The sequence below is a fragment of the Sus scrofa genome, chromosome 1 (assembly GCF_054392235.1).
Source record: "Sus scrofa isolate SSC_HxYL_T2T_F1_AM1 chromosome 1, Sscrofa_HxYL_maternal_Yorkshire_Landrace_v2.0, whole genome shotgun sequence".
In the NCBI taxonomy this organism is placed as follows: Eukaryota; Metazoa; Chordata; class Mammalia; order Artiodactyla; family Suidae; genus Sus; species Sus scrofa.
Genome location: NC_139383.1, coordinates 199,631,673 through 199,644,508, shown reverse-complemented (window position 1 = coordinate 199,644,508; position 12,836 = coordinate 199,631,673). Strand labels below are relative to the sequence as shown.

At 42.1% G+C, this 12,836-nt stretch overlaps 1 protein-coding gene across 2 annotated transcripts in view; it reads left to right on the top strand.

Moving 5' to 3' along the window:
* RTN1 (reticulon 1) overlaps positions 1 to 12,836 on the top strand; it is a 224,843-nt gene that overhangs the window by 98,442 nt on the left and 113,565 nt on the right. For both annotated transcript variants that reach the window (XR_014838842.1, NM_001244640.2), the window contains 1 exon segment: positions 6,571 to 7,344. Coding sequence is in view for 1 of the 2 variants with exons in the window: in NM_001244640.2 (NP_001231569.2) it covers positions 6,571 to 7,344 (774 nt within the window). In the remaining variant the exon portion in view is untranslated.

Below are 12,836 nucleotides of genomic sequence, written 5' to 3'. Positions count from 1 at the left end.
CTCCCTGGCATATCCATCCCTCATAGATGGCTCTGCTGTCAAATGTGTCACAACCTCCATACTGTGGGCCTTCTGATTTCTTAGCACTTAGACAAGATGAGTGGGAGTTTCAGGGAAAAAGCCTCACAGCCTAACCTTTGTTCAGGCTACTACCATCCATCACATGGGCAGTCTAAGGGCAAACATTCTGGGGAGAATGAATACAGATTCACTTTGGGTCACTTTTCCTAGTCTTTGTTTCTTGAATTTTAACATACATCTTTTATCCTACTCCCACTATCATTCCAGTTTTTTATATGCCCCCCCTTTAAGAAATTTCTCAATTTAATGGGACTCTTGTCCCCTATACCTGTTAATGTTGGCTCTATTCAAACAATAATTGGTGTTTTTGTTTTGTTTTTATTTTTAATCCAGATGTTTCTCTAGTGAAGCATATCTATCTCTGTGCTCATAAAACCTTTCATATAATCATTCTTTCTTTCTGACATTCTCTCTGTTTCTGTGTCAGTAGAGTTAAGAGGGTCTTTATTGAGTTACAGAAGTATCATCTTAAACCATAGACCCTTATCTTCATGCTGAGGAGTCAGCATGAGCTCCAGGCACAAGGGAGAAACCTCATCCATGGGCACTGAACACCCTCTTTCCTTTTCCGTCTATTGTCTTGGTAAATGTTAAGTTTTCTTGCTTAAGTCAGTCATCACCACGTTCATAAAGGATCTATCAGTTGCATCACTAGAAAGTACCTAACCCACAACTGCTTGCTCATGGAGCTGTGCAGATAGCCCTGGCCTTGCACACTTGGGACTTCAGCATCTAAGACTGACCCCAGAGGGTAACATGAGTGTGGATTTGCTGTATTTAACTCCTTCGACCCAAATGACCTTGATCACATGTCACTAGATAAGATAAAGTTCCAGATGGACAGATGGTGCATATTGCAAATGCAGGTGTCCACAGCTAAAATACAGGTGATTGTAAAACCAACATCTCTCATGTATTGAGTGTGTAGTATGTGCCAGGAGTAGGACTAAGTGAATTATTTTATTTAATCCCCATCACAGCCCAATAAGATGGGAACTATTATCTCCCCAGCTAAACAGAAACTCAGAGAGGCTACCTTGCCCAGAGTCTCACAATTGATAGTAATAGAGCCAGAATACAAACCTAAGCTGTAGACCAGCAACTGAATGAGCTTGACTCAGTGAGAATGAGTCAGATTCAAGAATGCAGATTATGTGATCAAAACTTTCCTTGAGAAAAGCCAAACCGTTGTTGGTAAGTAAGTCATCATTCCTTAGTATTGCCAGAGAATTATAAAAAATAAAATCAAACACCCACCATTTAGGAGATTAATTTGTCTAGCTTGTGATTAGTATTTCTGACCTAGGGCATTGATGGATACAAAAGCCTGATTTTATCAGCACATGTGATTTAATGGCAATTGTTTTAGCTTATTTTTATTCTTTCTTCCACTTAGCTTTTGACTAGAGATAGTGACCTATGGATCCTTCAGCTTTTATTGTAAGTACTTTCCTGAAAATTACTTGTAAAATGAAAATTTGAAAATCAATCTCATTTTAAATTTGCCATGCCCTTCTGTCCAGCCACCTCCCGTGAGGCCATATGTGAGCCCATACATTAACTGTCGTGTGCATCTGCCTCCACATGAATCAGATTTCTAGATGGCCAAGGAAAGAGAGACTGAGGAAGTCAGATGTTCCAGGAATCTTTGGTTACATAAAGAAAGTAGTAATTTCTAGGCTAGACAAGGAAAGCCCTTTTATTTAAGGGGATTTGTCTCTAACAATGTAACAATATTGGTTCCTGCCTGGGGCAACCAGCCTGTGCTCACTGCCTCAGTCCCCACAGCTGCCAGCTCTGCAGGAAGCGCTGACAAGGATTAATTGGCTTTCCTGAGCCTCAAGGCTCAGTTATGCTTCCCAGTTCCAAGGATCCCACAGGACTCTGCTCTCATATAATTTGCTATCTAGAAGGACTTTCTGTTTTCAAGAGTTCTATCTAATAGGCCCCATGTAATGTATACACATTTTCAAATTCAGTTAACTAAACCTTGAGAATCTTTCAGGGTATCTAGCTCAATTTAAGATATGGGACATGACCACATTCAAAATATTTAGATTATTGGTTACTTTTATGAGGGCTCTGACATGGTCCCATTTAAAATGTCTGATTTGCGCAAAAGCCATTGTTCTTCTAGTTGGTAGTGTTTGTGGACTGTAACAAAGGAGTCCTTCCAATTTCATGCTGGGTTCTTTGAGCAAGACAAAGCTAGTAAGATGAGAATTTCATGAGTGGGAGTTCTTCCCAATTATTGATTCTATTTAGAGTCTCTTGAATAATGTAGATGAGATCTAGTCTATTCCCTCAATTATTACCATATATATGGGAAGCTGCTATTCTCTGTGACATCACCTAGAGGAGAAATACATGATTCTGTCGTACAGGTAAGGAAGAAGTAAAGGATTGTGTCCCGCTATGGTGGCAGCCAGTGGGTTTAAAAATCATAGACATTTGGAAGAGTCTTCTGCTGTTGTCCCATCCAGTTTTCTACTAAATTCCGGTTCCTGCCTAGACAGATGCTGGGCCTCTTTCTATCTGTGTGCCCACTGGGATCAGAACACTCTTGTTCCCCAGAGGCAGCTCCATCCCATTGTTAGATAACTTGAATTCCAGATCATTCTTTCATATAATAGATTTTAAAAGTCCTCCTTGTAACTTGTATCAGTCAGTCTTAGTTTGTTCTCAGTAGCTGCATGGAATATCTGCTCATTGATTAATTGATTGGTCCATTCATTCATTTATTCATTTTGTGTTGGGTGCCTACCATGTTCAATATAGTGTGAAAAACATGAGTCTCAAACTCCAGGAACTGACAGGTTAGCAGGAGATAACATGGGATATAGAAATTGTATGTCACATATGTGACACAAACAGTATAATTAAGCGCTACAGGAAAGGTGAGGGAGAACACTAGAAAGGAGTCAGGTCTCGACAGCTGTGGTCAGCAAATTCATCTTGGAGGAGGTAGCATTTAAAGCTGTTTACCGGAGTTCCTGTTGTGGCTCAGTGGTAACGAACCCAACTAGTATATCCATGAGAATGTGGGTTCAATCCCTGGCCCTGCTCAGTGGGTTTAAGGATCCGGCATTGCTGTGAGCTATGGTGTAGGTCACAGTCATGGCTCAGATCCTGCATTGCTGTGGCTGTGGTGTAGGCTGGCACCTACAGCTGCTATTTGACCCCATCCTAGGAACTTCCATATGCCACAGGTGCAGCCCTAAGAAGAAAAATAAATAAATAAAACTGTTTACCTTTAATAGCTTGAGGTTGAAAGGTGGGGATTTGGATGTGGAGACTGTAAGGATTAAGTTTTGGAGAAGTGATGGGTAGTTTGTATTGGCCAGAGCTCAGAGTTTGAATTGGAGGATGAAAGACAAGGCTAAAAAGGCTGGCAGAGTGTGAGATTGTGAAGGGCTCTGTATGTGTTGAATGGAGGGTAAATGAGATGAGTAGTGGAGATGGGGCTATGAGGCCAGTTGACATTTACACTGTCTCAGATGCCAGACTGCAGAGTTTAAGGATTATCCAGTGAAGCAAGGCAGAGCCCTCGGGCCAACTGCTGAGCAGGTGGCAGTTGTGTTTAGTGTGATAGCTGGTGACAAGAGACATTGGGCTGTGAGGGCTATGTAACATGCCTAGTATAGGTGTTAAGGGTCAGGGACCCTGTGGTGGCCCCTGCATTCGAAGCACCAAGTGAAAGTTGAATGCTAATGACTGTGACACAGCCCTGGAAACTATGCTGTCTATTCTCCAGGAGAGCATCCCCTCCCCATTCCTCACACCTCCAGACTATTTATATCCAGCGACAAACCCTTCCTTACTCTCTGATGAAAAATTACTTATTAACATGTAGAAGTGGTTCCAGGTAATTGTGGAAAAGAGTCCCAGGATCCAAATGTCTGAAGTGAAATATTTCAGCATTCACTTCCCTGCCTCCAGTGAGGTCTCCATGTAGGCTAAGCCGATATAACGAAAGAAACTTTAAATATCCTTTAGAATAAATATGTGTGTGCACACATGAATTTAAATGTAATAGCTTTTTCGTTGGTCATCTGTATGTGGTAGACAGTAAGACCCATCATTACTACTATTACTGCTGTTATTGAGTTTGTTTTTGTTTTTGTCAAACTTGAAAAGCAAGGCTGCCATATGCAAAAGAAGTATAATTAGAAGACAAACCGAAATGAACCGCTTTGAACTGGTCACTTTGAACTTTTTTGTTGCTTACAAAGTTAGGCTACTTGCTGAATAAAGTGAACGTCACTAGCAATTAGGGGAATGTTTCAACCTGTCTTCTCCCACATTCCGTTATTTATTCTTCATTCTACACTTAAAAATTACTCCTTTAATTTTGCAAATATTTATTTATTGAGTACTTACTATGTGCCAGGCCCTGTTCTAGGTTTTTTGGGCTATGTTAGTGAATCAAACTATCAAAGATTCCTGCCTTCATGGAGCATACCTACCAAGGGGGGACAGTCAACAAATAATGAATAAATAAGTTAATCATATAGTATATTAGAAGGAGACACGTGCCACAGGAAAAAGAGAAAGTAGAGAAAAGTAGGAGGGAACAGGGTTGCCAGGCAGTGTGGGGCAGGTTGCAGTCTAAGATAGAGGGGTCAGGGTCACCTTTCTCACAGTGACATTTGAGCAAGGACTTTATGGTTGGGAGGTTAGATCTGCAGGTATCTGCATGGAGAGACTGCAGTGGTGCTGAGGCAGAAGAGTGCTGGAAGTGAAGAGGCTCTGTGCTTTGCCATCCCCCTTGTACTAACAATGGCTCATGCAACCAGGAATAAAGCTAGGAAAAGGCAATAGCTAAGTTTATTTGTAATAAGATTGATTCAAGATTACTTTAAAAAAAAAACCTGATTTAAGGAGGTACAAAGGACATGAGGGGAAGTTTTCTGACTCTTAGACTGCTTGGGTTTGATCGCTGGCTCTACTACCACTGTCTACCTGGGCAGTCTTGGGTGTGTCCTTCAGCCCCCTGTTCCTCAGCTTCCTCATCTGTAAAATGAGGCTAATTATAGTACCTAGTTTCTAGGACTGCTTTGATGATTAAATGAATCTTATTATTTAAAACTTGGAATTATTCTGACACAAAGTAAGCTATTAATATTATTATCAAATATTAGCTATTAATGTGATTATGCTACTGTTACTACTTTTATTGCTTTTATAAATTAGTGCCCTAGGCTGGAATATTCTTTGATTGCCTCTTAAGAGCTGAGTCTATGTGTGTGTTTGTGTGTGTGTGTGTGTGTGTGTGTGTGTGTGTGTGTGAGATCTCCTGAGAGTGTGGGGCTTAATTTAGAAAATAGTTTATCTTACTGCTTAGCACGTGATAAGGCATCAATAAATGTTAGTTTTCTTCCTCTCTGGTAGTATTTTACAGCACAGAAAAATAATAGAGTGTTTCCTTCTTCTGCATTCTATTAATGGATTTTTTGCTGGCCTATGAGTAAAATGAAGACCAGGTGAAAACATTCTATAGACTCAAACTTGGAAACTTGTTTTGCCCTAGTCACCACCAGTGGAACCATGAAATTCCCAGTGGGTCATTTGAATATCACTGGAAGGCGAAGGATGGGCAGTGGTGGGTAACTGAGGAAGAAGACAAAATGAGGGGAAAACTGAAGAAATAGGGAAGGGGTCCATTAAGGTGATTCCACTTTGCAGTAAGGCCATCAGAACACTAGGACTTTCTTTCTCTGAGGACCTTTAACAAGAGAAGGGATGACATCAGTCCAGGAAGAGCAGGAGTGCCTGAATGAAAGGGCTGCACCAGAGGGTCTCTTGAGCAGCTCTTATTCCCAATACAAATCTGAATTAGTCTGTATTTACATCTCTGTTTAAAGAGTCATTAATACTTTATTGTTATTATTATTATTGTCTTTTTAGGACCACACCCGCTGCATATGAAAGTTCTCAGGCTAGGGGTCGAATTGGAGCTGTAGCCGCTGGCCTATACCACAGCCACAGCAACGCTAGATCTGAGCTGCATCTGCGACCTACACCACAGCTCACAGCAGTGCTGGATGGATCCCTAACGCACTGAGCAAGGCCAGGGATCAAACCTGCATCCTCATAGTTGCTAGTCAGATTTGCTTCTGCTGAGTCATGATGGGAACTCCCTAATACTTTAGCTGTAAAGAAGGCTTCTGTTGAATAATACCAAGTAAGAACGAGTAGCTGTTTTTTGAGGTAGTAGATATTGAGAAGGAACTTTCTAGTCCTCTGAGGTCTGTCCCCAGCTTCTCTGGGTGTGGCAGCTTATGTGAACCTTTGTAGTCTGCTGCCAGGAAGATACTAGTGCTGTTCTCTATCAGGGAGACAAAAAAAGCAACCTGAGAGTGTTCTGGGGGAGCTCTGAGGTCCTGAGGAGAAGGGATGCTGTGTCAGCAAAGGCCAGGGTGGGCAGTGAGTGAAGCAGGAGAGAGTGAAGCCAGGCACCCACTCACTGTCTGCTGCTTTGACTCATAGGTATGGCAGATGTCTCCAGGGCCACGGATCATACCTTTGCAACAGCAGCAAGAGATGGGGGAGGAGTGTGTTACACGTCTCTGATTTCTGACATTTGTTACCCACCTCGGGAGGATTCTACATATTTCACTGGAATTCTTCAGAAGGAAAATGGCCACATCGCCACTTCAGAGAGCCCTGAGGAGGTGCGTACCACTAGACCATCCTTCCCAGATGTGCCTGTGACAGAGCCTCGTGGCTTCTTTAGTTCTGATTCTGGGATAGAAATGACTCCCGCAGAGTCCACCAAAGTGAGCAAGATCTTAGCAGACCCCATAGACCAGATGAAAGCAGAAGCCTGTAAATACATTGACATAACTAGGCCAGAGGAGGTGAGAGATCAGGAGCAATGTCACCCCAAGGCAGAAGAGAAAGACTTGGACCTTAAGAATAAGGACACTGAAATCTCAGACCAATCCGAAGAGGCCCGGGAAGCAGAGAAACCAACTCCTGTGGAGGGAAAAATCCTCAAGGACCATTTATTTGAAGAATCAACATTTGCACTGTATGTAGACGATATCTCTGAAGAACAGCACAGTGCTCCTGTGGTCACTGCCCCTGTCAAAATCACGCTGACTGAGATTGAGCCTTCTGTCGACACTGCTACCCCAGAGAAGACCCCTGAGAAACAAGATATCTGCCTGAAACCAAGCCCTGACACAGTCCCCACAGTCACCGTCTCAGAGCCTGAGGATGACAGCCCAGGATCCGTCACTCCTCCGTCTTCTGGGACAGGTAAGGGAGTGGGCGTTCCCGACCCTGGGACAACCCAGCATATGGAAATGTAAACATTAAGAAATGGAGATTTGCTTTCCTAAATCTCAAATTTAACATGTAACTTTTTCAGTCTGGTGTCCATTGTACAAAGATTGACATCTGGGATCTTTTTGAAAAAGTCCTATCTGGATCTTTTTAAAAAAGTCCTATCAGATTTGTTTTGTAAAGTGTTTCTTTCTTCCTTTGAGGGAAGAAGTTAAGATAACACACACTGGAGACATTAAAATCCTCCTGTGGCTCTACTGTCCAGACAGAGACCGACCAGACTGACCAGACAACCAGACCTGGGTTAGCTCTCCTTCCTGACCTCCAGGCATCGTGGAGAGAGCACCTTGACTGTTCTCAGACTGGCTGGGCTACCTTGGATGGGCCATTTAACATTCCTGGCCCCAGTTCCAAGTTCGAAGAGGGGTAGGGTGGATTTTAGGTCCTTTTTTGGGGAGAGGGGATGGGCAGTGGGAGTAAACCTAAACAAGGGGTCCCCCCCTTCAATCTCAGCACTGCCATTTTCATCTTTTTACTTTATCGAAGTTCTACATACAATTTTATTTTTTAAACTGAAGATTCTGTTTGGTTAGAATATGAAACGTTCCGAATTCACTAGGCTATGATCTTTTGCACTTGAACCTTCTACTCTGACTCAAGGCAGGGTGTTGTTAAACCACGTCAACATGTCCTCTCAAACACAAAAGAGACCTCCCATACCTGAGTGAAAGGTCAGAGCTTCCCCACCCATGCTGTGCCACCATCCTGGGTGGGGTGGTAGGAGTGGAGTCCCTGTACCTCTACAACTCTCACATGCGCACAAGGCATTAGGATGAAGAGGACAGTGAGAGGTCCTTGCATCTTCCTCTGCCTCCTATGACGCTACCCAAAAGTAATGTAGAAACCTTTTGATTTTCAAAAAGCAGTTTTCAGTGCCTCAGGTTAAAAAGCATCTACTAAATTCTTAAAACAGAGCTAAAACTTTATAATTAGGAGTGATTGGTCTAAATCCTGATGATGCAGTAAGTCCAGGTGTTAGAACAGAGTGTATTTAATGGTGGTCCTTCCTGTCCTGTTTCCCTAAAGATTTGAGCATCAGTTCCCCCTCCCTGAGCTTCCCCAACCTTACCTCACACTCATTAAACTATAAATACAGCTCCAAGGACCTTAAAAGATTCACTGCACCAAGTTCCTGATTTTCAAATTCATTTCTTCACTTAAAGACTATCTACACACTTTCTTTTGGTCAGGCACTCAAATAGGCACTGGGGATGCTGGAGTTGAAAAGCAAACAAAAACCAGTCCCTTGGAGTTCCCGTCATGGTGCAGTGGTTAATGAATCTGACTAGGAACCATGAGGTTGTGGGCTCGATCCCTGGCCTTGCTAAGTGGGTTGAGGATCCGGCATTGCCGTGAGCTGTGGTGTAGGTTGCAGACGCGGCTCGGATCCCGTGTTGCTGTGGCTGTGGCTTAGGCTGGTGGCTACAGCTCAGGCTGGTGGCTACAGCTCTGATTAAACCCCTAGCCTGGGAACCTCCATGTGCCATGGGAAGCGGCCCTAGAAAAGGCAAAAAGACAAAACAAAACAAAACAAAACAAAACCCTCGAAAAAACCCCCCAAAAAACAGTCACTGCCTTCCAGTGGGACAGATGACCAGGGAAACAGTCACACTCCAGTGTGACTTATCCCAGCTGACATGGTAGGGACATATCTGTGTCTCAGAATATTCTTGTGGTCTTTCTGGCAAGTATGTAAAACACTTGTGTTATTCCATGTCATAAAGGTACTGACACTCTGAAGATATAAGCTACATTATCCACTCTGTTTACAGAGTTGTCTGTTGGTCAGCACAGAAGAACTTCAGCCAGACTTCAGGAAGAATGAAAGACCTCAGCATGTTTCAGGCCATTTACATGATACATATCTTATGTGAAAATTACAGTTTACAGAGCTGATAATAAAAACTTAATACAAGGTTCATTAATTATGAGGTAATTTTCTTTTGTCTTTCTTCAGTAGTCATGGCTCTTTGGGGTTCTGGAGCATCTTCAGAAGATGATAGAGTCATATTGACATTCATGATCTTGGAGTTTAATGATCTTTGGGTGCCCACTTCATGGCATGGGGTTAAGAAAATGGTTTTCTCTGCAATTCCTCCAAATAAACATTCTAAGCCAGATTTGTTTAAGAAAGAGACAGTCCCCTGTCCCATTACACAATTACCTCCCATGTTCAGCTCCTCTCTCCACTACACCCCACATCATAACACCTGAGTCATAAGATGACACATAAGAATAAAATTAACGGGAGAGATAGGAGGAATCAACTTGCCATTGAGACTTTTCTCCTTGTTCTTTTTATCCCAAGAGGTTACCCTAACCCCCTCCCCATCTTGTGTGTTCTTGGCACCATATGATACTCCACCATAGACAGTGGAGGATTTGGGCTTTATCACTTCTGTTGGGTCTTGATTCATGCTGCTATTTCCAATAGGTGAGATATACACCAGGAGTTACATATAAACCTACATAGAAACTGAGGGAAAAGAAAACAAACTAAACAAAAGGAATTCAGTTTATTATTGTTTGATAAGTAAGGAAATTATCAACTAACTCTGGGAAATTCCAGTTATATGAATTATGCAGCAGTAGGAATTTTAATTTAGAACAGTTTTAGCCACAGATCCTAAAGCTTAAGCAAAGAGGCTAATATATAAGCTTCCTTCAATTCTAATAGATTATTCCATTTTGTAACTTTCTCCAACATAATTATTTTCATTATGTTAAATAATATACTCTGAGGTACAGAGACAAAAATTCTTACACCTTAAATATTGGAAGTTTCTCCTAAGCAAAGATCAGTCATGATTACTACAAGTGTTCTAGGAACATACGGTAAGTGCCCTGATGCACCAGACTGTTAACCTATCAGCAACATGTTGTTTCTGACGCAAACACCCAGAAGTGTGTTATGGTGGTCATGGATATTCTTTGAGGTGTTATCCTCAGGAAGGTCATCATAAACCTCAGCTTCCCTTAAAGAGAAATAAACACTAAAAGGTAAATCAATTTAAACCCTTTGAAAACTACTGTTGCTATTTCCTTACATTGATGTGATTCTCTGACCCATTTTGAAAATTTATTCTTTTATTCAAAAGTACTCACTGAGGAACTTCTGTATGTCAGGCGTGTGCTGGACATCAGCGACATTATAGTAAGCCAGATGTCTAAAGTCCCTGACCTCATGAAGCTCACCGCTGGTGAGAGAAGATGATCAAAGGAAACACAAATAAATAGTGTAATTTCATGGCGTGTGAATACTGTAAGAATGTTGAGTGTGAGAGGGTCAGTGATAGCCTCTCTGAGGTGACACGTGATTTGAGATCTGAATGAGAAGAAGCCCACAGTTCGAAGAAGGGGGTTAAGAGGAGCCCCAGGATGGTACAAAGGATCTGGGAGAAGTATGGCAGAGAACAGAGTTGGAGAGGTAAACAGGGACCATATCACTAGGGCTTTACATGCAAGAATAAGGAATTTGAATTTTGTTCCAGATGCAATGTTGGAAACCATTGGAGGGTTTTAATCTGAGAAGTGATGTTGTTCACTCATTATCCTTTCACTTAACAAATATGTACTAACCATTTCATCTACGCCAGTCATTGCTCCATCATTTCTGGAGATGCAATGATGAAACACAACAAGGCTCCTGCCTGCATGGAATTTGCCTTTTAGTTAGGAAGACTTACATACAAATAAACAAATATGTAATATAATATCAGGTAGTTACAATGATTATGAAGAAAAATAAAGCAAGATAGAGTATAAGAGAGTGATGGGGTGGTACTGAGGAAATGATGGTTTTCAGCAGAGACCTGAGTGGAGTGAGGGAGCAAGCTGCATAGACAGTTGAGGAAAAAGTGCCAGGCTGAGAGGATAGCCAGTGCAGACCCAGAGGAGGAAATGTTCTGTGTGTTCAAGGAGCAGCTGAAAGGTCAGTGTGGCAGGAGTGGGGAGAAGGAAGGGAAGAGTGACAGGATCAGATTAGTGTTTTCAAATGATCCCTCTGGATGATGGGTGGAGTGAAGGGGAGACCTGAATGGCAGCTTGGTTCACAGTTAGACACTGGCATCTGTGACTTGGTAGACTGGCCCATGTTCATCTTCCGTTTTATCCTTCCGGATTATATCATCATAATTAGCAGCAGCAACAAATGCATCTCCCCATGTGGGGTGTTCTAACCTTCTCAGTTTCTATATTCTATTTAATTTTTTTTGTCTTGTTTTAGGGCTGTGCCTGAGGCAAATGGAGGTTCCCAGGCTAAGGGTTGAATCATTTTCAATGACTGTTTCTAGCTTTGCTGTGTTAGTCCTGACACATAACCAGTATCTTTGCTAGAGGCCCATAAGTTTTTAACAAGGGTAGGAGAACTTCTGTTTTGTTCCAGATGTTTTCCTGATTCCTCCTAGCACTTTGTTCAACTTTTAGTTCCCTTTAAGAATTGAGAGCAATGTCTACAATATCTGCTGAGTCCCTTTTTATTCATAATAAGGATGATGATTTTTAAAGTAGTACCTTTACTTGCCCAAGTTGAAACTTATGAGGCCCTCTTCTCTCATCCCCTACAACTGTCCAATACCATCCTTACTCCTGAGTAAATAAAGCAAGATCCTCATACTTTTTGTTTCTGAATATTCTAACACAGTGACTTTCAGCTAGAAGTAGGGTTGCCAGATAAAATATGGGTATTTCATGGGGTATATTTATACTAAAAACAATTCATTATTTATCAGAGATTCCTTTTAACTGGGTACCCTATATTTTTATTTGCTAAATTTGTCAACCTTAACTGAAGGAAACCTTTAGAGTCACCCTTGGAGTTACAAAATACAGATACCTAAGCCTTATCCAGACTTATTTTTACTAAGTCAGAATTTCTGAGGGCAGTTCTGAGCCATATACCTGATTAAGAACTGCTGTCCTAAATATTTGAGCTAGTCCTTACTTTTAGTCAAGTACTTGCTGTGTGCCAGGCACTGCACTAGGTTCTGGGGATATGATAGCAAACAAATGCCTTGCCTGCCCTTTGCCCTGATGATGCTTTCAGTCTGGGGTCAAGGAGGATGGGAGAGGGTAAAGAGACACGTTAATAAAATCATCACACAAACAGATACAAGCTGCCCACAGGCACCTGGTTGTGCATAATGTGTGGGTACCACTGTGCCTCCTGAATGAAACAGCATCAGGCTGGTTTGCACACAAGGTGGGCCACCCTGCAGGGTCATTTGTGACCTTATTAGCCCAATATCCTGCCTGTCAGCTTTGTGGTCTCCTAGGAATGACGTACAAGTAGGAGTTTGGTCAGTCCAAGAGGTTTAGGTGGTTAGACAGAAGCTGCCAGCATGAGAAGTTGGAAGGATGTTATAGAAAGGGAAGAAATACCCAAGATAAGTATTTTCTTCTCCCAT